The sequence below is a fragment of the Carassius auratus genome, unplaced genomic scaffold (genome assembly GCF_003368295.1).
Source record: "Carassius auratus strain Wakin unplaced genomic scaffold, ASM336829v1 scaf_tig00034504, whole genome shotgun sequence".
Lineage (NCBI taxonomy): Eukaryota > Metazoa > Chordata > Actinopteri > Cypriniformes > Cyprinidae > Carassius > Carassius auratus.
This window is the reverse complement of record NW_020526154.1, coordinates 207552-233146: the sequence shown is the minus strand read 5'-3', so window position 1 is coordinate 233146 and position 25595 is coordinate 207552. Positions and strand designations below refer to the sequence as shown.

At 36.9% G+C, this 25595-nt stretch overlaps 1 protein-coding gene across 1 annotated transcript; it reads right to left on the bottom strand.

The window, feature by feature from the left end:
• Positions 1-8590: 8590 nt before the first annotated feature.
• Positions 8591-23069, bottom strand: LOC113081499 (NACHT, LRR and PYD domains-containing protein 3-like). The gene is made up of 13 exons (XM_026253567.1): positions 22989-23069; positions 21044-21128; positions 17038-17233; positions 15108-16938; positions 14444-14614; positions 13625-13779; positions 13429-13457; positions 13293-13321; positions 11880-12053; positions 11565-11735; positions 10922-11005; positions 9514-9684; positions 8591-8825 (listed from the first exon to the last, which is right to left on the bottom strand). Exons 3-13 carry the CDS (start codon positions 17156-17158, stop codon positions 8591-8593), a joined length of 3171 nt encoding a protein of 1056 aa, XP_026109352.1. The 5' UTR covers positions 17159-17233; positions 21044-21128; positions 22989-23069.
• Between the last annotated feature and the right edge of the window lie 2526 nt (positions 23070-25595).

Genomic DNA, 25595 nt, shown 5'->3' with positions numbered 1-25595 from the left:
TCAGTTGCTTATAAACATCTAAATGGCTAAAGTCTAATATCTCTGTAATCAGCACAAAATAGGCGAGCAGAATGTATGTACATGACTGTGTTTTTGAGAAAACAATGTTTATGTGTGGTTGGTGAAAAACATTTTTTTTTAAATCACTTAAATAAGGCCATAAAAAAAAAAAAAAAAAAAAAAAAAACAGAACATTGGTACCCAAGACTTGAGAACTGGATCTTGTTGCCTATAATTTTTCTTTCTAAATTATGTGAATATCGTCTTGTTTACTCACTCACAGAAAACAATATATTAATTAAATTTTCGAAGACCCTTTTTGTGTAGAAAGGGTCTATGCGAGAGGGCGTGAGCTATCATGCATTACGTTGTGATTTACACCTGAGAAAAACTTTTTTTTTTAAGGGGAGAAAAAAAAGAAATGTGAAAAATGCCAGCGAATGAACATGTACCAGTTGAACAAGAATAGTTGCAGTATCAGTGAAGGAGAAGTGCTGGATTTTCGGTTTGCCCCGCAAGTCACTTGAAGAAGTTCAGGCAAATAGAAACACCATATACTACGTAGCAATCCTTAATTGAAGAAATGTGGCAAAATATCTTTGGAGAGATCCTCATATTATTAAATTCAAAAGTGCTTTCCATATTTGGATCAACATAGGCTAAATTTGTGAACGCACATCTTCTGAAATGTTGCATGTCAGGTCATGCTCCCAAGCACCTCTTAAAGACTGCATCTTAAAGCCTCTGTTAAACTTTCCGCGAGTCCGGTATGGACCGCAAGGTAGGCATGACGTAAAAATCGCCATCTGAGAGTGTGTGCCGAGACTCTGAGCAGACGACTGCGCAGACAGGTGCGCGTGGTCAGTAGGCTCCAAAGTACAAGTGCACATGTGCACAGTGTTGGGAGTAACAGCGTTTAAGTATAACGGCGTTACTAACGGAGTTACATTTTCAGTAACGGAGTAATCTAATTAATTACTTTTCCAGGCATTGCAACGGCGTTATCGTTACTGAGAATGTAAAGTGTCGCGTTACTACATTTTTGTTTGAATAAAGCGCGAGGTTGCAAACCGTTGCAAATCCGATGATGATTGGCTGGGTGGGCGGCAGAGTATGTGAGCAGAGTGGAGTGGCAACAATTTCCCCTCCGCGCTCAGAGCATTTAATAATCACTCCGCTCCAGCTCCGCTCCGGGTTCACAATTTCCTGCTCCCGCTCCACTCCGCGCTCAGTGATACCAGAAACACCGCTCCGCCTTCGCTCCGTGGCTAAAGTATTTCAGTATGTTTGAAATGTTCATAACGTAGCCTATATTAAAATAAAAAAATAAAATAACAGGTGAGTTTCAAAGTGGCTTAGGCTATTGTGTGCAAACTTTTTTTTCCTACCACATGCCAAACTAATAACATGGATGTCCGCATTAATATAATTACTGTATTCTGCTGTGCAAATTTTGTTTGTGATGAAAATAACAGTACATTTTTATTTTATCTACAGATCAATGCATTTCTTACAGATTTATGCTCATTCAAAATCAGATACAGATGAAGTAACACTGTAAGATTACATTTGTTTGAATTCATTATTGCAAAAGCGATTGCGTGTGAATGTGCTGTAACTGTTTAAATCATGCTTTGACCCGAAAATATTCAGTAAAAGGAACAGACAAACTCCATGAGAACTAACCTACAACTTCCCGCTCGGCTATTGTTGTCATTGTAACCTTCTGATTTGAGAGATCCATCTGTATCAAGCTATAGTTAAATATGTTTAACGTGAATACTTGCTAAATATGCAGTTATATTACGGGCCATTGGCATGAATTGTACTCGTGATGGAGCGGTGGTGGAGCGCTCTTGGAGCGAGTGAAAACCACAACGCTCCGACTTTTAAAAAATCCGCTCCTCGCTCCTGTCAAAATCACACCGCTCCACTCCACGCTCCGCTCCCACTCCGCTCCGCTCACATACTCTGGTGGGCGGTGCCCTGCTCACGCTGTCTCAATGCACGCTCTGACAACCACTAAACACAAGACGGCATCAGCGATAATGGCAAGAATGTTTCTGTAACATGCACGGTATGCCCAGGAAAAAAGACTTTATCCACGTCTGCCTCAAGCAACTCAAATCTTATGAACCACCTCACATCAACAAAAGCTAACATGTTACTGTAATGAATATTTAATAATGCTGTGTTCACACCAGACACGACTTGCACGAATAAATCTAGTTTTAAAAGTATTTCATTCGAGAATGTAGTTGTTTTAAACGCAAATATGCGGTTTATTTATAAAGACAGCGTCTATTTAAGAATGTGTTTCGCTGATTTTCAGAGGTTGTCTATTCGCGTCTTTGCATTGACTTATTAAAATCACTCGCGCTTAAAATCACTCGCGCCAGACACTCTATTTGCATCTGGTGTGAACGCACAATAAGAGTTGGATAGTGTTCTGTTCATTGTGCAGTAACGTTAGGCCTAATATACAGTTACAGAGATTTGCACTAATGGCCAGGTTTCCCTTTGTTTTCTTTTTACCCAAGTTTAAATTTGTTTGTCTTAATTGTGCACTTGAATTTTATTTTCAATATTTGTTTTTTATATGTTTTATTTCTATGCATATCATATGGCAGGCTGCAATCTATTGAGTTCAAATAAATAAAAATGTTTCTAAAATACTGTTTTTATTCTTCAATCAGTTAATATAAACATCTTATATATTAAATATGTTATATGACATAATAGCATTATGGAACATAAAAAATAAGGTCACAGTTACTTTGCTGAGTAACTAATTACTTTTACAATGTGGTAACTGAGTTACTAACTCAGTTACATTTTAGGAGAAGTAATTTTTAATTGTAACTAATTACTTTTTTAAAGTATGATGACCAACACTGCATGTGCAGGCAGTGTGAAGAAGCTCATTGCTACTCGAACCTGTGCAATCCGTCAATAAAAAAATATAAAGACAGTCAGATGTGCAATAATTCTGGGAAATTGTTTGTTTACATGTTTGTTGCAGAGCGGACCATCAGCGTGAACTTTCAGAAGTATAAATTGAAGAAGTCTGCGTCCGCGCTGGCCATGTTCGCGTCCGGATTCCTCCCACAATCGCAACTTCTTTGTGCAGTTACTCTTTTCGAGCTGAATCTCACAAAATTGGTTAGCTCCTGACAGCACCAGGTGTTTTATTTATGGGGAGTAGAATTATTTATTTATTTCAATGAATGTAATAGATTAGATATCATAATATTTAGGCTATAATATTATAAATCAGGTAAATAATATGAGTGCGGCTGGCGAGACTTGCACTTGGACCATGGTGCGGCCTGCTGGAAATAAAGGTTGGGAACCACTGGTATATTGTATATTGTTATTTAAACTTCATAATGTTTCACTTGATTATACATTTAGTCAGGAATTATAGTTTGGAAAAAGTCTAACTAGTAAAATGTTTACACATGTGAAACCTAATTAAAGTATATAAATAAATAAAAAGAGACTTATGCTGCGATCACACCAAGCGCGAATAGAGCATCAGATTCACGTCTACCGCATCTATTTTGCCGTTCGACCCTTTTGAATGCATTCACACGTCTAGAGCTAAATAGATGCATGTAGAAAGCAAGGGTTTGAAGTGAAATTGATGCATGTTTGAGGCAAAATCCAATCGAGCAGGCGAGGAGTGTGCCGCCATGAACGCTCGAGGCGGTGGGCTGGAGTGAGTTGCCAGGGATGGACGAGCTCGCTGCCGGCCGCCCGCGATGTGGAGGGGCGGCTGCCGTCCGTGAGGGAGCGGATGAGTCGACGCCGTTTGCCAGGGGGCCGGAGCCTGCTGCCATCCACCTGAATGGGGAGGAGCAGGGAACGGGGGACTCCTGCCGGCTGCCCAAAACCGGAGGTGCCGTCGCCGTCCACCGAGCGGTGGAGGAGTGTCTTGCCGTCCACTGAGGGCCGTCCAGTGCCACCGCCAGGCACCACGGAGGAGATCACCCAGTAGCAGTGCGTCTGGGAACCGGAATTTTTTTTTTTCCTACTCTCTCCCCTCTCTCGTCTCTGTCGCTCCTCCTTCCATCTCCTTTTCTCTCGCCTCTTCTGTCCTACCCCCAGGTTCCCGCAGGTCCCTGTGAGCGGTCCCCACGCCCCCGCCCCCGGAGGAAGTGGGGGGGGGGGGAGTAGAGCGCAGTCTCGTGGGTACCCCCCGGCCTGTGAGGGGCGATGGGGTATGTGACGAGTTGGGTGGGGCCGAGGACTTGGGAACGAGGAATGAGGAAGGTGGAGTGATTGGAGATGAATGACACCTGCGACACTCACCGGTCGCGAGTCCCACGTAGGAGATGGAAGTATATAAAACTGGAGCGACGACAGCGAAGGACGAGAGAGGACCAGGCCTGTGCTTTATTTTATGTTTTGGTTTTTATTTGTGTGCATCAGTCGTCCGTGAGGGGCTGATGCGCTGTTTTGTGTTTATTTTGTCATTAAAGTCTTGTTTTGATTGTCCGCTGGTTCCCGTCTCCCGATGATTAGGAAGTTTTATTATTACAGTATTGCTCTTATCTGTACGATTAAAACTTAAAGAGTAATTTAAGTTCTTTTCGGGGTTATCAGGAGAAAATGCCTCATCACCCGTATACGTGTGAATCGACTCCAGAGGGTTAACATTAGGGATGCACCGAAATTTCGGCCACCGAAAATTTTCGGCCGAAAATGGCCTTTTCGGTTTTCGGACGATAGACTTTTATCACCGAAACAACACGGCCGAAATGTTGTGATGACGCAAACAGAAACCGCGACCTGCACGTGCACCTGCATAGCGCAGACCACGAGCTCCACGCGTTATTCACTTAACACCAGTGAGAACATTCTCTCTCTTCTTACTCCTTTATTTGCAGCACTAAAGCGTCTCCTAACAAAGAGATTAAGACGGACCACGAAGTAAAAACAAAGAAAAGTACAGTTTAATAGAGTCTGTTAGCACACGTCTCACTGAGATCTTTTCGGATCCTCTGCACTTCATCGCGAATGTGCTTGATCCGCGTTATAAAGAACATTACTTGGATGCGGAAATAAGGCAGCGCGCACGAGAAATGATCCAGGCCGCGCTGGATGCGGAGAACCCGCGTGGAGACGGAGAAGCGCCAAGCGCAGGAGACAGATCAGAGCGCAGAAAAAAAGACTCGTCTCTGCACCAGGTCCAGATGAGTGGCATGCACCATCGTTGTCTGATATGTTCAGTGAAATTCTGCAAGAAAGTGACTCAAATAATAATAATACGTTGGCTATTTTGTTCTTAGGCTACTATATATATATATATATATATATATATATATATATATATATATATATATATATATATATATTATACACACACACACACACACAAACATATATACATACATAATATCAGATTGTAGCCATATTTCTGCTAGATTTTCTGCTAGATTTCTGCTTTAATTTGATAAAATTGTTCATTTATGCCCTGGCCCTATTTAAATACACTCTCTCAAATATTTCTCAAATGTCAGGCAGATGACAAGCTCAACTGATCAACAGCTAGATGGTTATCTGTCTGAAGTCCCCATCCCCAGAAGTGATAAGAGTCTGGCCAACTGGAGAAGTAATGCACTTTCTAGTCCTACAGAGAAAAATTTCAAATGCACTTCACCTAAATGCACTTGGTTTTTATGAGAGAACTGTTCATTTTAAAACCTTTCTGCAGGCCAGTAGGCCTGTACATTATTATTAAATATACACATGAGTGGGATAAATTTTTAGTTTGAATTTTATTTTCTACTGTGCACTGTTGCAATGTGTTTAATAAATATTTGCATCATTTGTAATTTTATGTTTTTTTTTTTAAATAAGTTATGTAATTGTAAATATCTTTGAAACTTTAATATTAATTTATGCAATTGCAATGTCTTAATTTTAGTAAAGTTAGTACACGGTCATAGCAATAAATGCAATGGTACTAATAATTGGCATATTTTCTTTCGGTGTTTCGGTTTCGGTTTTCGGCCTTGGTTTTCTCTTTTTCGGATTTCGGTTTCGGCCAAGAATTTTCATTTCGGTGCATCCCTAGTTAACATATACTACTATAATGCAATAAAGATATTAGAAAACAGCATATAATAGTTGTAATCTTGTCTGTAAATTGTGAATATAAATCTTAAATAATCAATCAGCTACATTTTTGCAAGTGTAAAAAACTTTTTACTTTACAGTGTTCAAGTGACTTTAAGGATGCTTTCACTCTTGGTTCGCTTGCCTGGTCCAAACCCAAGTTCGATTGCTCTCCATGCCATGCACTAGACTGCCTTCATATTTCATTTGGGTCCGAACAGCAGTTCGTTTGTGTCAATTTTGCACTCGATGATTCTTGTATGTGAATGTTCCTCACCTCAATGTCTCCAGTTTACAGTGTGAATCCTTCAGTACGTCACATAAGTGATTCACTCCTATGTTTTTTAGCTCATTCTTACTGAGTTCCAGCTGTCTCAAGAGAAATGGATTTAATTTCAGAGCTGAAGTCAGAATGATACATTGTTTCTCTGTAATACTGCATCTACACAAACTGAAGAGAGAAAGAAAAAGAAAATATGTCAATTTTATGATAATCATTCAAGGTTTTGGAGTATTTGCTTGTCATGTGTGACAAATTGTCATTTTAAATTGACTCAGAAATTACCACTACAATTGCATTACAAATAACACAAAGTTTGTTATTTTGTTATTGTTACATCTGTTGTTTTTTCTGCTCATTAACTCTACAATAAGGTATAATTTGTAAAAATTGGTAAATAAATAAATGAAATGGCATCATAATGTTAATAATGTTACTAAAATATTTCATAATGTTAATAATGTTACTAATATATATATATATATATATATATATATTAGGGGTGTAACGGTTCACAAAATTCACGGTTCAGTTCGATACGATACACTGATGTCACGGTTCGGTTCGGTATGTTTTAGATAGAGCAAAATGTAAAAACATCTCAACTTTTCAGAATGCCGCAAGCGCACCGTGGGTCATGTGACAAGAACTAACCAATCAGCTTCATCCTTTCCCGTAACAACGTTGAAAGCTCAGCCAATATGAAGGAACAGCTGATCATAGTTGTATATGGATTGCAATTTTGAAATAAATTTAGTAGCAGAGCTAGCCTACTGCAAGCGATTTTTAGAGCTTCAAATACATTTATCCTTGGCTGAAATGGCCGCGTCTTCATTGAGAGAGCACGTCATTGTTGCTTAGCAAAGGCAGACGTCTCAGGGGCGCTTCTGCCCGAGCGCTTTGGAAAGAAAGAGAAAGACGCGCCTATCGTTTTCCACGCGTTTTTAGGCGCGATATGTGAACGGCCCCTAAAGCGCTCGCTCACTCAGCTCGCGCTGAAGGCTTGTTGCAAAATGTCTAATGTTGGTTATTGGAGGATCTTCTATTTCTGGTCTGTTAAACGCATTGGCCACCGCGTACCGTGCATGAACTGCTCGCTCACTCAGCGCGTACTGAGTGAGCGAGCGCCTGACTGAGTAGCCTAACATAAACATATAAGTTGGTGTTTTTTTCTTCTTCGGGGGTTTCAGGGGCGTTGCCTGTTATGTCGTTTGGGTTATTGGGCTACCTTGTTGAACGCATATCATTATATTTCACCTTTTTTTTATTTTATATATAATTAATTAGTTCAACGAACCGTTCGGTACGCGGTACGCATTATGTACCGAACGGTTCGTTGAACTAATTAATTATATATAAAATAAAAAAAAGGTGAAATATAATGATATGCGTTCAATACGAATACGCGTATCGTTACACCCCTAATAAATAAATATATATATATATATATATATAATTAAATCAAAAGTTGTATCTGATAGAAGTTTAAAAATAAGTAAAATGAACAAACAACTGTAATTATTATTTAACATTAAAAATGCTATAAAAATATATTGTTAATTTTGAGAAAGAAGTTGTATTACAGGCAAATGGTGTGAAACACCAGAATAAAATATTGGATTTTTCCCACGTGTTTACAATATTTTGTTCAACCCCTGAATGTGCACTTAAATTGAACTTATAATTACATTTACAGCTGAAAACTATTTCTGTAACTCAGCTAGGAAGACATCTGTGTATTTATAGTGAAGCTGTATTTTAGTGATTTTTTTTTTGTGATGCTAAGAGAAAAATTGCACTGACTTGAATGAGAATTATCAACTACTGTAACATTACTAGTAGCTATTAGTAGTGACATGTGAAATGTTGTAAGATACCCACATAAGTGTGTTGAGTTTACAGTGTTTATCCTGCAGAAGAGCAGCAATCTGAATCACTCTCGTGTCTCCTAGTTCACGTTCACTCAGATTAAGCTCTCTCAGGAGTAACGGGTTTTTACACATAACTGCAGTCAAAAACTGGCAGGCTTCATCTGCAGCAAGACTCAAAAACCTGGAGAAGGGAAGTTGAAGCAAAATTCAATTCAGTGTGCGTTATATTACAAAACATGTTAAGATCTAACATTGTTTGTAATGATAGCTCTTGTTAATTTTAACAATTTTGTTTTTAAAAAATTCATTAAACATCTCATGGCCTAAACCAGTTTGTGAGGCAAGAGGCTGAGGAGCTTGGAAGCACCAGATAGGAGTGGTCTCTGCTATCACTCGAAGGGAGCTTAGAGCTGATCTTGACCACCAGTTGAATTTCCTGCAGCAGATCACTGTAACCTCCCTCTGGCCAGGCATCTTGCTTTGGTCTACTATCACAAGAACGGTCATCATGGTTGAACTCACTGTTCCATGGGAAGACAGCCTGGAGGCTGCTTTTGAGTGGAAGATGGAAAAGTACACATATCTCTAAGTCACATGCAAAGAGGAAAGTTACAGTGCTTTCACCTATCCAGTGGAAGTTAGCTGTCGAGGCTTGACTAGTACCTCCACTCAACTGCTCTTGAAGTCTCTTGGTATCAGAGGCACCAAGTTGTAAAAGGCACTGATCATTTTGAACAATTTTGATGCAACAATTTGTGTACCTTACTCTATTAGGGAAATAATACATCTATAAATAATTAACATGCATATACTTTATTTTGTATTATTTCATCATCTCTCACCTCAGTGTCTTCAGTTGACAGTTTGGATCCTGTAGTAAATCACTGAGCTCCTTCACTCCTGATTGTCCAGGATCATTTCCTGTGAGATCCAGCTCTATCAGGTGTGACGGGTTTGATCTCAAAGCAGAAGCCAGAGCTTTATAACCTTCTTCAGAAATACCACAGTTTGAAAGTCTAGAGAAAAGAAGTTTGAAATGACCAATTATCTAATCAGATCTATTATCTAAAATGAATATCAGTGAAAGAGTTTTATAATATAAAACCTCAAATAAACATTTATTTTCTCTTCTGGACAGATGATGTTTTACTACACTAAAACTCTTTACTACAGTAATGTAACCTTTGAACAAAAGATAATAACATTATTAAAACCAAACAAAGGGTTCATTGAACTCACCTGAGGTTCTCCAGTGTGCAGTTTGCATCTTCTAATCCATTCTGGAGTTTCTTCACTCCTGAATCTTGAAGATTATTGTTGCTTAAGTCAAGTTCTTTCAGAGTTGAGTTTGATCTCAGGACTGTAGCAAGAGCTGAACAGCTTTCATCTGTTAGACCACAATCACACAGCCTAAAATATTAAAAAGAAGAGATAGATTTACAAATACAGCATGGCTGACTATTTGATGCCAGTATTAAATGATTCCTGAAAAAAACTAAACTAAAACTACTCACATCAGTGTGTTGAGTTTACAGTGTTTATCCTGCAGTAGCGCAGCGATCTGATTCACTCGTGTGTCTCCTAGTTCATGTAAACTCAGATTCAGTTCTCTCAGGAATAATGGGTTTTTACCCACAATTCCAGTCACATACTGACAGGCTTCATCAGCAACAGGACCCAAAAACCTGATGAAAGGAAATATACTGACATAGACTGCCTTATATTTTATTTTCAAAAATCTTTAAAAAGCATTTGAATCATTCCAAAGATTTTATAAATTTATTTTTACCAGTTTTATTCTCTTAAGCTAAAATGGGTTTAAGACTATTGAATGTTATTATTTTTGTAGCATTCACCTCAGTGTCTTCAGTTGACAGTTTGGATCCTGTAGTAAATAATCAAGCTCTTTCACTCCTGATTGTCCAGGATCATTTCCTGTGAGATCCAGCTCTATCAGGTGTGAAGGGTTTGATCTCAGAGTTAAAGCCAGAGTTAGATATCCTTCTTCAGTGATACTACAGTCTGAAAGTCTACAAACAATAAAAACAAGAAGTTAAATTAACATTGTAGTTCCCTTTCAGTCAGCCACTGATTATGTTTTTTTTTTCCCCTTGAATCCATGGAAAGGAGAAAACACTTAAAGGGTTACTCCACCTCAAAATGAAAATTTTGTCATTAAATCACTTAACCCCATGTCATTCCAAACCCATAAAAGCTTTGTTCGTCTTCAGAACACAATTTATGATATTTTGCATGAAAACCGGTAGGCTTGAGACTGTCCCATATACTGCCAAATAAATAACAGTGTCAAGGTCCAAGAAAGTATGAAGAGCAAAGTTTCAAGCCATTGCCTTGTTTTCTTTGTCTTGTTTTGTTACTTTGGATTGCCCCTTTGGATTTTGAACTATGACCATTGCCATGTGTTTTGTGTTTGTTTACCTCTCTTCCCTGACCATTTCATGTTTCTGATTTACATTTATGTCTTGCCCTTGGATATTCCTGTTTGTTGGTGTTTGGACCTTGACTGTTTTGAGCATGCTCTGTTTTAATAAAAGCTCAGACTTGGATCTACAACGCTTGTCTGAGTCCTGCTGTTACAGAATACTTTGCCTACTATGGATCCAGCCGCTTTTCAAACACAGATTACCTTGAACCCAGCATCACACCTTGTTCACCTCCGTCAAGGTAATTGCTCAGTTGGGGATTATATGGAGGACTTTTGTGAACTTTTCTATAAGATAAACTTCAATGAAAATTTCATGAAAGACATTTTCCATTATGGTTTACACAAGGACATATCATGTTTAATGCCGCGCAATACCCCACACTGGACTCTTGAGCTGTATATAGACTTTTTGTGGTTGAGAGGCTCTGCATTCACTGTGGGTGTTGTGGATGAGGGACCCCGCAATCCTGCAGTTGCCCCGATGTCAGTGTCATCATGTCAGGAGCAGTTTATGCCACACCTGAGCCTGTTCACACAATGGCTGCCTGTGTGATGGACCAACCACTAATGTCAGTGCAAGGAGCTAGCGTCAATAGGGCCTCATCACTGGCTATCACAGAGACTGTTCCCTTGAAATCATTGATTCCTGTTATGGCAGTTACCATCATGTGTGTGTGGGCTGCACATTGAGGCCCCAGAGGCCTCTCCTGCCCACAAATGTTTTACAAAAAACCCTGGTGCCTAAAGGTTTAAGAATATATATAGTATCCCCATAATCAGCCAATGAGCAGCATTAATCTAATATCAGTGGCATTTGTTTTAGCTGTTGGTGAAATGTACTAACTTGAGTATCTTCAGCTCACACACAGGATTCTTCAATCCCTCACAGATCTCTTTGACTCCTGAGTCCAGCAGACGGCTGTTATTCAGGTTCATCTCTTTCAGGATGGTTTTGGAGGAGAGAACAGTAGCTAAAACTGAACAGCTTTTCTCTGTCAGCCTACAATTATTCAGCCTAAATGGAATAAAAAAGCATAAGTTAATATTCAACATATATTTAACACACATCAGATCAAAAGCTTTTCATCTCTGCACACACATGTGACTGACAGTCTTTTATAATGATAAACAAGAGTTATAAATGCATAACATCACTCACTTAATTTTCTCCAGTTGGTTATGAGAGTCCATAAAAAGAGCCGAGAGTTTCCCCCCATCCAGGTCTCCTAATTTAACTTCACTCAGATCCAGTTCTTTCAGAACTAATGGACTTGTACCTATAACTTCAGTGAGATAATCACATGCTTCCTGTGCGGCAGGGCTTTTCAGAAACCTACAGGAAGTAGATGAGAATTTTAGATAATGCGTGCTTTTTGCATTATTTTTGCCACACAATATGTTGTCAGTTTAAATTCTTAGAAACTCCAATTTAATTCAGTTCACGTCATTCCTATTCCACACTGATCTATTTGTCTGGTTTATCTGATAATATACAGCTGTTTTCACAACTGTGGTACAGTGTTAAATATTTCAAGGTTTATTACCTGATGGCCTTTAATTTACTAGAATCATCCTGTAGAATATCATTAAGCTCCTTAACTCCTGATTGTCCAGGATCATTTCCTCTGAGATCCAGCTCTATCAGGTGTGAAGGGTTTGATCTCAGAGCAAAAGCCAGAGCTTTATAACCTGCTTCAGTGATACTGCAGTCTGAAACTCTAAAAAAATAAAAATAAAATAAAAAAGACTTATCACATTTTTATAACTTATAACATTTTCTTGCTTATAACATTAGTTATGATACAGGTGCATCTCAATACATTAGAATGTCATGGAAAAGTTCATTTATTTTCAGTAATTCAACTATAATTCTGAAACTTGTGTATTAAATAAACGAAATGCACAAAGACTGCATATTTTGCATCTCTCCTTTGCCTGACCCATTTCAGGTCTTGTCTCTACTTCAGGTCTTGCCTCTACTAGTAGAGTCTCTACTAATGAGCAAATGAGCTGAATCAGGTGTGTTTGATTAAAGAGACATGGAAAACATGCAGAGTTGGGGGGGCCTCCAGGATTGTGGTTGGGAGCCTCTGAGGTACTTTAGATAACTAGTTAAAATTCTTGGCAAGTTTTGTAAAAACAAAATACAACCACTGAAGCAATTTCAATATGAAAACAAGATACAGTCAGTGATGTAATCACGCAAAGACAAATGACGCCAAATTGTCATTTACTGCGAGACTCAACCTGACAGCTCAATTTATAAATCACTATTAGATGACTACTGTTGTGGATAAAGGTAAAACAAGGGGAGAGTTCTTGTACTTGCTGGCATATTTACATACTTGCTCAATAACTTTTGTCATTACTTAAAATGTAACTTTACAAATTAATATTTGCATGTGTATTTTCATTTATCTACATTTCAACACTTTTTTTGTGAATTGTCCAACAGAAAACAGACCTTCCCTATCCCTATCCTATCAACAATTCTAATACTGTCTCTATATTCCTAAGTTTCCTAGTTTTTTCACACTCAACACTCGTAGTACCACTGCAGTCAAATACTCACATTAGTGTGCTGAGTATACAGTGTTTATCCTGCAGTAGTGGAAAAAGCTGTTTCAAGTCTCCTAGTTCATGTTCACTTAGATTCAGTTTTCTTAGGAATAATGGGTTTTTACCCACAATTCCAGTCACATACTGACAGGCTTCATCTGCAGCAGGGCCCAAAAACCTGCAGGGGGGAAGATTAAGTGGGATTCAAAATAGTTTTTAACCAAACTTTGTGATTCTCAAACTATGTTAAAGGATTTCGATACAACAGTGAAATAATATTATCATAAACAATTCAACTGCATATATATTATTTTGAATTGTCTCACCTCAGTGTCTTCAGTTGACAGTTTGGATCCAGTAGTAAATCATTGAGCTCCTTCACTCCTGATTGTCCAGGATCATTTCCTATGAGATCCAGCTCTATCAGGTGTGAAGGATTTGATCTCAGAGCTGAAGCCAGAGATTTATAACCTTCTTCAGTGATGCCGCAGTCTGATAGTCTAGAACAGGAATACAACAATCAGATTTTTCTAGAAACTACCTCTACATTACTTTACCATTAAGTTAATATATATTCCTTATACAGTAATTTGCAAAGCAAACTGAGAACTGAATACAAAACCAAAAGTCAAGTCACCTTTATTTATATAGCGCTTTAAACAAAATACATTGCGTCAAAGCAACTGAACAACATTCATTAGGAAAACAGTGTCAATAATGCAAAATGATAGTTAAAGGTAGTTCATCATTGAATTCAGTGATGTCATCTCTGTTCAGTTAAACAGTGTCTGTGCAAGTAACCTTTAATATTTGAAACGTCAACACACATGAATATCTGGACTGCAGAAATCTGGACTGCAAACATCCAGTTTACAGTAATTTATAAGGGTTAATTTATCTATTACTCTACAGGGGTGAAAGTCTTTCACCTGAATGACCCAACACATTCAAAAGACCACAAAATGGTAGAAAACAAGAAATTGGAAGTTTTGAAATGACCTAATAAAGGTCCACAGTTAAACCCCATTGGAATGCTGTGGTAGGACCTAGAATATACAGTTCGTGTTGTAAAGTCTACGTAGAAATTCCACTGAGCTAAATCAGTTCTGCCCTCCTTTCTGTGGCAGACTAATCAGCTCATCACGGGATTGTCACAAAACTTACCTCAGTATCTCTAATTTGCAATTTACACTCTTCAGTCCAATGCAGAGATGCTTTACTCCTGAGTCCTGCAGATTGTTATTGTTCATGTTCAGCTCTTTCAGACTGGTATCTGATCCAAGAACTGTAGCCAGAGCTGGACAGCTTTTGTCTGTTAGGTTACAATCATTTAGCCTACAAGAGAAATAAAGCACACCATAGAATTAGATACATGTAATATTTTTGTGAAATACAAGCATTACATTTATACCTATTCTTTTTATATGAACAGTAAAAATTCTGTGAGTAATGTGAGCTACAATGATATTACTCTTCACAAACTAGTACTTTTGGTATATTAGAGTTTCATTTATATAGTCATACATTTAAAATATATTAGCATTCTTGATTAAAAATATAACATTTAAGTTTTATAGCTTTAATAATAATCAATCACACATTTAAAGTGCTAGCTCTATCATCTACATAATACGTTTCTTGAGGATTAAATTTGAGGATTAATTTCATTTTACTATTAAAAAAATATATAATTCACCCATATAAGTATAATTGATTTATACATGGTATATGTTTAAGAATTATTGTAGATTGGGGAAGTCCAAAACTGGTAGAAAAATTCATTTTTAAATGAAAACAAAACATTACAAAATGTAAATAAATGACTTACAAAGCTCTTTTGGTAGTTTTAATGACTGCTGATAATCTAATGAGACATTCGTCTGATTTCTTGAATTTCTGAAGCTCAAACTCCTCCATCTCCTCCTCTGATGTCAACAAAACAAAGGCCAAAGCAGACCACTGGGCAGGTGAAAGATCAGAAGATGAAAGACTTCCTTTACTGAGGTGGGTCTGAATCTCTTTTACCAGAGTTTGATCATTCAGTTCATTCAGACAGTAGAACAGATTGATGGATCTCTCTGGAGACAGATTAGCTTCTAATTTCTGCTTGATGTACTGAACTACTTCCTTTTTGCTCTTGTCACTGTAGTCATACTGTGACAACAGACCTCGTAAGAGTAGTTGATTGGATTGGAGTGACAGACCAAGAAGGAAACGAAGAAAAAGATCCAGGTGTCCATTGTCACTCTCGAGTGCCTTGTCCACTGCAGTACTGAGCAAATCAATCATGGCTTCATTTTTGTTTTCCTGTTCTGCAGAGTCTTGAACAAACACACTTTTCTTGTTGATGTCTAAAAACAGATGTGCATAAAGGGCTGCAATGAACTCTTGAATGCTCAAGTGAACAAAACAGTACATGGTACCAAAAATGATCCCTGTTTCCTCCTTAAAGATCTGGGTACACATGCCTGAATACACTGATGCTTTATATATGTCAATACCACAGGCTTCCAGGTCTGTGTCATAGAAGATCAGGTTATTTCTTTCTAACTGATGAAATGCAAGTTTCCCCAGTGAAAGGATGGCATCTTTATCCCAGGAAATATCCGGTGTATATTCTCCATCATACTTTCGTCTGCTCTGCAGGATCTGAAAACGGAGAAAGTGTGTGTACATTTGTGTCAGAGTCTTAGGAATGTCATCAGTATTTGATTTCTGCAGTGTTTTGGAGGCGTCATCAGCCTGATGGGTTTTCTGATCATTATTTCTTTTTTCCTCCAAAATATTCTGGAGAACAGTGGCTGAAATCCAGCAGAAGACTGGGATGTGACACATGATAAAGAGACTCCTTGATTTTTTTACATGATCAATGATTTCACTGGCCAGATTCTGATCAGTGAATCTTTTTTTGAAGTACTCCTCCTTTTGTACATCGTTGAAACCTCTGACCTCTGTTACCCGGTCAATATAATCAGGAGGAATCTTACTGGCAGCTGCTGGTCTGGTGGTGATCCAGATGAGAGCAGAAGGAAGCAGATTTCCCTTGATGAGGTTTGTCAGGAGAACATCCAAAGAGGCTGGTGATAATACATCAGACCACGTCTCATTACCCTCAAAGTTCAGAGGAAGACGACATTCATCCAATCCATCAAGAATGAACAGGACTTTGAATTGATTCCTTCTTTTAAGATTCAGTGTTTTTGTTTCTGGGAAAAACTGACTTATAATACTTGTCAAGCTTTGTGTTCCGATCTCCTTTAAGTTCAACTCTCTAAATGGAAGAGGAAATATGAAACTGATATCTTGATTTTCTTTTTCTTCAGCCCAATCCAGAACAAACTTTTGCACAGAGACTGATTTTCCGATGCCAGCAACTCCTTTTGTCAGTACAGTTCTGATCTGCTTTTCTTGTTCAGGAGCTTGAAACATCTTTGTGCATTCAACATGTATCTCTTGTGATTCTTGATGCCTGGTAGTAACTTCAATCTGTCTTACTTCATGTTCAGTATTGACCTGTTCACTACAACCCTGAGTGATATAGAGATCTGTGTAGATGTTATTCAGAAGTGTAGATTCACCTTGCTTTGCAATGCCTTCAAACACGCATTGGTACTTATTCTTTAGGTTACTTTTTAGTTGATGAATGAAGAGAAGCTCATCTAAGCACCAGAAGAAAAATACAGATATCTGTATCAGAATTGCCTCTCCTACATTTATACAGTAAGAGGCAATATGCCAGATGGTCATGAGTCTCTTACCTTCTAGAGTATCAGCAGCTACATCTTGCTTCATATCTCTCAAGAAGTAGAGTGTGAGATCAAGAGCTATTTCCTTGATACTGCATCTATTCTCATTAAAGTCTTTCACAAAGTATTGCATGTTTTCTTTTTGTAATATTTTCTTAAAATTCTCAAGCTCATTTTTCAGAAATCGGATTATCTTGCTCTCAAGATCCTACAAAACAAGGAAAAGGAGAAGGGTTAAATCAGAGGAGACTGTGTAAGTGCTGGTGAGCGCAAAAGTGTTTGTTTAATAGCTTGTTTATTTTTGCTAAGTCAGCTCTTAGTATCTTGGGCTTGACTGAGTCCTGGATTTGTCAAGAAGACACTGCAACCACTGTTGCTCTAATAACTTATCTATCTCTCAAACCCCCCAATAGGTTGGGAGCGGTGGGGGTACTGGTCTTTTAATTTCTAATTACAGGGAATATTCAACTTACTCTTATGTGGTAATAGTTCTTTAGAATGCAGTGCTTATACTGCAACAACTCCTGTAATACGTCACGCTGTAGTAATTTATTCCCCCACCCCAAGGTCAATTGGGCCCCTTCATAGAGGGGCTGGACGGGCTGGTGTCTCGGCAGACTTCTATTCTCTCATAGCCTCATTTGATATTCAAAGAAAGTGTGTGTATACAGTACAATGCCATAGAAAGATTATTGCCCCATTCTTTCCTTTTTGCATATTTGTCACACTTAAAAGATTCAAATCATCAACCAAATTTCAATATTACACAGAGAAAAGACAAAGTAAAAAATGTTTTGAAGTATTTATTTCATTTATTAAGGGAAAAAAACTGTCCAAACCTGCCTGGCACCATGTGAAAAGTAAATAGCCCCTAAATCTAATAACTGGTAGTGCCATTCTTTGCAGGCAATGACTCATTCAAATCGCCGTGGAGGAATTTTGGCCCACTCTTTTTTGCAGATTTGTTTGAATTTAGCCACATCGGAGGGGTTTCAAGCATGAATGGACTGTTTAAGGTCTAGCACAGCTTCTCAATTGGATTTAATTCCAGACTTTGATTTGGCCACTCTAAAACCATTATTATTTTGTTTTTCCTTGAGCCATTCAGAGACTTGCTGGTGTATTTGGGATCATTGTCCTGCTGCATAACTCCAGTGCGCTTGAGCTTGAGGTCACAAAATGACAGCTGGACATTCTCCTTCAGGATTTTCTGATAGAGAGCAGAATTCATGGTTCCATCAATTATGGCAAGCTCATGAAGATGCAGCCCCAGACAATCACAAAACCACCACCATGGTTGACTGTTGGTATGATGCTCTTACGTTATTTTTATAATACGTAATTATACGTGGTATAATTATGGTCTTCGTTTCCTGTCCACACTCGTGTTTTTGGGGTCTCCAGAGACCCCAGACAACAACATTTAATTTTGTAACAAGATAATAGTTTTTTTTTTTTTTTTTACAAATGTTATTGAATTATAAATGTTATTTTACTCTGTTTGTTAATGTTTTTACTCAACATTTGTGCAGTTTTTGGAGGATTTATGATATATGAAATGATACAGCATTTGATGTAAAATTCACTTTATAAAAGACCCAGATTTCTAGCTTTCATGGGGATAACATGGATCATTTTAAATGATTTAATGTAACATTTATACCCATTTTTTGGAAAATGCAGTTTTAAAATAAAATAAAAAACACTATATGCCACTAGATGGCTATAGAGCTACACTATATGCTATTTGCTATTTGACTACCTGAAAGATATCTTTTCACAAGTTGGATTCAGTTGGATTCATATCTAAATATTATAAAATTATAAAATCACAATTATAACAAATAATTATTTTAATTATTTTTTGTCAAATTTTAGTATTTTTTTACTGAAAAAATCCCAGTTTTTCAATAATGTTACATTACAATGCATTGCAGGCAGTAAGCATGGTAAACCGCATGACTTCTGTAGACGGGGTTGGAGCAGGTTTGTGTGTGTGTGTGCATGCTAAATTGTTTTGTCTCATCCTGTCATCTCTCTCTCACTCTCTCTCCCTCTTTGGTGGTTCTGCATTTTTCATGATTTTTTGGAAATAATTATAAGAAAGCAGTTGTTTTATAACCTCACAAGTGTGTGTGTGTGTGTGTGTGTGTGAGTGCTTGTTTTTCTATTCTGGTGGGGACTTAAACCTGAATACACACAGACTCATGGGGACTCGTGTTACGGTGAGGCCCCCACGGGTAAACAAGCTAATAAATTACACAGAATGAAGTTTCTTGAAAATCAAAAAATGCAGAGAGTTTCCTGTGAGGGTTAGGTTTAGGGGTAGGGTTGGTGTAGGGTGATAGAAAATACGGTCTGTACAGTATAAAAACCATTACGCCTATGGAGAGCCCCCACAAGGATAGCTGACCAGACTCTGTGTGTGTGTACACATTGTCGGTGTCAGTGTCACCACTTTATATTAGTGTTGGTTCTGCATTTTGGATGATTTTATTTGACAAATGATAAGAGAACAGTTTTTATAGTCTAAAAAATGTATTCCTCTATATGTGTGTGTGTGTGTGTGTGTACGCGTGTTGTGAGCAATATGATTTAGCATTGTGGATGTTTTTTGCATTGGTGGAAGCGTGCCACTTTATTTGTGCCATTTCTGTCGATGTGTTCTGCGTTTTCTGAGTTTGATGATGAATTTAGTCTTATTTTGATTGCGAAAAACCACGAGTGTCACACATTTTGTCACGCTAACATAAAAACAGATATCATTCCAATTTAATTTTTTTTTTGTAGATCTAGAAAGTGTTGAGAGCCGTAGAAGGTTTCATACCATTTGGACAAAGGGAACATTTTTTTTTATTTGAGCAAAAGTCAATTGGGGGTCAAAAAGACCCCAAAGACCATTTGAGGGTTAAATCATTTTAAATGCCCCTGTTTGAAATTTTGTCTCATATTTACATCACATAGTTAAGAAATATCACACGAGCAGTAGGCTAAGTGCAATATCACGTGAGTGCAAATGTGATACTCATCTTATACAACAACTCATTAAGAAGTTAATATTCTGTTATTTTAGACACAATGTTGTCGGTTTTGCTCAATTTTGCCAACCAAAATATAAAGAAAAATCAGAACTGTTCATCCCCGAGCATCCCACAGCAGCATTTAATTTCTTAATCCATGTTTTGAACGAATTGGGTGAAGCGTTTGGCGAGTTGAACCATTGGCCAGTCGCGTCTGCTTTGAAATAATGCTGCACAGACCGACCAGTGTATGACCGATCAGTGTATGTATCAGTACCATGAGAGCGATTCAAAAGCACAAGGAATCTCTGCTCTCTGAGCTCTTGTGGTACTTTGATGTCACACACTGGTCGGTCTGATGGTGATGACCCACTTCAAGTCGAACAAGCCTAATGATTCAATGAACCATTCATAAAGAACTCTTTACTTTACTCCTGAATGAATCAGCCATTTGAATGAATCAAACAATTGAATAAATGACTCGATGACTTAATCATTAAGACATTACCACCACCTTCCGGCAGTTTTAGTTTATTATTTAGAGTATCATTTAATTAAAGAAATTATTTCATATTTTCATAGTCATAATAACAAAATTAAGAAAATAAATTATTAAAGTTATAGTTCACCCAACAAAAATGACAATTCTGTCATCATTTCTCACATGATGCCAAAAGAGTAAATGTAATAAATTTTATCAAACAAAATATTTCTTGCTGAACCTACTTTTTGTAATCTCTGTTAGATGCTTTGCACAACAATGACTTTAAATGATATTTTCAGAGTAATTTCTCAAAATTAGATTAATCACCACATCAATGCAATTAATTAGATAAAAAAAATCTTAATCGCTTACCAGCCCTAATGTGTGTACATACATACATACATACACACACACACACACACACACACACACATATATATATATATATATATATATATATATATATATATATATATATAAAATTAAACATTTATGAAAATGTGTTTTTTCCTACCTTGAAGATCCACAGGATATTGTCTTTGAAATTCTTCTGGCTCCTGTGAGTCTGAAAGTCTGAATCTAATGTCTCATATTGAAACCTGTAAGGAAATGAAATACTGAATTTCTTGGCAAAATATTAGAGATATCGCCATGCATCTTTTAACAAAGAAAACAAAGTATTTGATGTACAAGCTATTCAAGCCGCGCGCTTCAGTTTGAATCTGAATAGCACGTTAAGCGCGGGGGCGTGGTCACATTAGATATAATGAAGGGAGACATGAAAAACAGACATCGCGTTGTTTTCATATGGATTACTTTATCTCAGAATATTTGTTTTCGGCAGCACTTGTTTAGTTTTAAAGTAGACATTTCAGGCTTGCTATAGATATCTCTCTCGTGTCTCTTCGTTGAGTATTCACAGAGTTACACTTCATTTTAATTACGTGTTTGTACATGATGATCAGCGGAGACAGGGCTACAGACAGCGCACCTTGTTTGTTATCTTTATTTTATAAGTGCACAAAGGTTTTTTGTTATTATGTCTGTATTCAAAAAAAAACTAGACCCTTTACAGATTCGATTGATGTATTGCTCTTATCTGTACGATTAAAACTGAGAGTGTAAAAAACTTGCTCCTCTCTGCCCCGTCTTCTGAAACGCATTTATATTTACAAAGCTCATCAGTCTGAAAAGCATGGTGCACGCTGATTGGCCAGCTATTCAGTGCGTTGTGATTGGCTGAATGCCTCAAGCGAATGATGTAAATGTTACGCCCCTTATCATACTGTGATGCCGTCTCCCAGCACGATGAGACAAACCCACTAAACCCCATTACAAACAAGGCATTGGTTGCATCCCCTTGGGACATAATTACAGATTTTAATGACTTATACGGTTTTTTTGGTGTTGCGTATCATGCAGCGAAAACCTAGAACCATGTCAGCATTTGTGACTCGCGTTTGAATCGTCAGTGCCAAATTCTTTAAATATGTAAACATACTTACAGGCTGTGAGTCAGAAGTGCCAGACTTTCCTTGCAAAGTTGGATTTGCCCTACTTTATAGAAACAGCTTTTGTATACAGAAGCATGGTTTAGGAAACAGACCTTGTCTTCTGTAAAATTCGCTGCACACATCTGAATATTTGGATTGTTCTGGAACAGTGTTGTAAATACAATTTAACCACTGATACCTAGTGATGTCATCTTTTGGAATGCCAAAAAAAAAGTAGTTTTTCTTTCAGAACGAAACACACAGCATCTCCACGATGTGCCTTCTTTCTTTGCATGAACATATGGGCAGCATTATGCAAATCTTCCCACATCTTGACTCAGACATGTAGGGCGATGTTAGAATGAGCCATTTTAGGAGGGTGTGGTTGACTCTTAACTTTTATAAAGAATATCTCTTTGGATTTGTGACTTTAGTCTTTGCAACTTTACAGACTTTCTTTATGCACCAAGACATTTTAACACTCCGAAGGGAAAGGAAACATTTAAATCACATCATATGACCCCTTTAAAATCACTTTTCAAAGTCTATATTTAATGTATTGTTAAATGTACCCTTTAAATCCATTTGTGAAAGAGCTTATGTTTTTATATTGTGTTTTATTAAAATATTTGTTTTAATTTTTCAGCACATTGTTTATTTCCAGACTTGAATTAGATTTTGAATTCCAGGTTTCGGTTTTGAACTGTAAATCTATTTTTGACGATGTTTTTAGAGAAACACATGAAATATCTTCTAGCACATGCAGTTCTTCACTACTGAAGCTACTAATCCAACACAACAAACACAACAAATACACTACCTACTGTACATTCTGACAGAGAAAATGCTCATGAGCCCCCTAGTGGCTTCCTGTGTAAGTATATTATTGGAAAGAAGCTACCATCACATAAACAATAATTGAGAAATTAGTTAACAGAGCAATATAATGTAAAACACATGAAATACCTTTTGGAAGATGGTGTTTCCTCACTTAAGTCTGGTGGATTCTTAAGTGACTCATCACTTTTAGCAGACACAGAGCCTGATCTTTCACTAACACAAACCAGAGAAAAAAAAATACTTCAGTCTCATTTGGAAAGATTTAATTATACATAGGCCAACAAGGAATTTTCTTTAGTGTCACAAGCTTCCAATACACAAAGACAATAACAAAATACAGCTAATAAAAAAATAAAATGTGAATAAAATACACATATGTATAAATAAAAATAAATCACATACACACATGATAAATATGTACAGGTGTTTACATGTATTAAATACTGTAGAATATGAATAGAATTTTAAAAAAAGTTGTAGGGGTGTAGGCTAGGATGTAGGGTGATAAAAAAAGGTCATTGCACATATTTTTATTGCACAATGGGAGAACATTTAACTGTTAATGAAGTAGATTGCCTATAGCCTATATATGTAGAGTCCTATAGACTGCAGTTCAAAAGTCTGGGATAAGTCAGATTTTTTTTTAAATACGTTTCTTATGCTCATCAAGGCTGCATTTATTTGATCAAAAATACCAAAAGGAAAAAAAGAAAAAAGAAAAAAAAAACTAATTTTGTGACAGCCGTTTATTGCAATTTGACATACCATTTTCTATTTTAATATACTTTAAGATATAGTTTATTACTGTAAAGCAAAGCTGAATATTCAACACCGTTACTCCAGTCTTCAGTGTCATGCATGATCCTCCAGAAATCATTCAAATATGTTGATTTATTATTAGTTGTGCTGCTTAATATTTTTTGGGACCTGTGATATTTATATATATATATATATTTATATATTTATATATATATATATATATATATATATATATATATATATATATATATATATATATACACACATACACACACAGTCATGGTCAAAAATATTGGCACCCTTGGTAAATATGATCAAAGGAGGCTGTGAAAATGTATCTTCATGGTTAATCCTTTTGATCTTTTACTTAAAAAATTCACAAAAATCTAACCTTTCAATGGATAATAAGAATTTAAAATGGGGCGAAATATCATTATGAAATAAATGTTTTTCTGTAATCCACATTGGCCACAAATAACGGCCCCCTTCTATTCAATACTTTTTGCAACCTCCATTTGCCAGTTTAACAGCTCTAAATGTTCTCCTATAATGCCTGACAAGAGATCAGAACCAATTCCTTCATCCAGAATCACTCCAGACCCTTCAGATCCCCAGCTCCATGATGTTGCTTCTCTTCTTCAGTTCACCACACTCATTTTCTATAGGGTTCCGGTCAGAGGACTGGAATGGCTATAGCAGAAGCTTGGTTTTGTGCTTAGTGGCCCATTTTTGTGTTGTTTTTGAGGTTTGTGTTTGGATTATTGTACTGATGCAAGATCCAAACATGACTCATTATAAAAGCAGTCACTTAGTGATTTTCTTTTATCTGTAGGTATTTGATAGAATCCATGATGCCATGTGTCTAAACAAGATGTCCAGGACCTCCAGCAGAAATATAGGCCCACAGCATCAAAGATACAGCAGTATATTTCATCGTACACATGGGGTAATTTTTATCCCTGTTATCACCAAACCCATCTTGAGTGTTTGCTTCTAAAAAGCTCATTTTTTAGTTTCATCTGATCATAGAAGCCAGTCCCATTTGAAGTTCCAGTCGTGTCTGATAAATGAATATGCTGGAGTTTGTTTTTGGATGGACTAGGAGAATGTTTCATGAAACCCTCCCAAACAACATGTGTTGATGTAGGTTCTGTTTGACAATTTTTTTAATAGTTTTTTTTTTTTTTTTGACCCCAAGACTCAACTTTTTTCTGCAATTCTCCAGCTGTGATCCTTGGAGAGTCTTTAGCCACTCAAACTCTCCTTCTCACCCTGCATTAGGACGATTTAGAGACATGTCCTCTTCCACACAGATTTATAACATTTTCTGTTCCCTCATATTTATATTTCTGTGAAAAAAGGAAGCCTTGGATGAATAATTTCATGTTCATAATCACCCTGGAGTGCTCAAAATTGAGAATATGAATGGAAATATACTTATGAGATATTTTACTCAATAGTTGCATTCAACGTGTATTTGAGAGAGAGAAAAAAAAAAACTTATTTCATAATGATACCCCCCCCCCCATTTTAAATTCTTATTATCCAATGAAAGTTTAGATTTTTGTGAATTTTTTAAATGGATCAAAAAGATCAAAAGGATTAACAATGCAGATTCATTTTCACAGCCTTCTTTGATCATATTTGCCAAGGGTGCCGATATGTATAATACATATATATATATATATATATATATATATATATATATATATATATATATATATATATATATATATACATACATACATACATACATACAAACATATATACATACATATACATACATATATACATACATATACATACATATATATATATATATATATATATATATATATATATATATATATATATATATATATATATATATATATATATACACACACACACACACAGGGGTGCACATCATTTTTTCAGCCTGGTTCTCATAAGAGAACCTGGAGATTTGGTTTGGTCCTCACACTGCATATAGCG

Bases quoted from the DNA above. Each gene is read 5' to 3' on its own strand.
- LOC113081499 (XM_026253567.1), bottom strand. From the start codon at position 17,158: ATGCAATACTTTGTGAAAGACTTTAATGAGAATAGATGCAGTATCAAG. The intron at 16,939-17,037 runs GTAAGAGACTCA...TCTGGTGCTTAG, and splicing joins AGCTGCTGATACTCTAGAAG to ATGAGCTTCTCTTCATTCAT. The intron at 9,685-10,921 runs GTAATCTGTGTT...TTAATATTTTAG, and splicing joins GGTGTGATGCTGGGTTCAAG to GCTGTGTGATTGTGGTCTAA.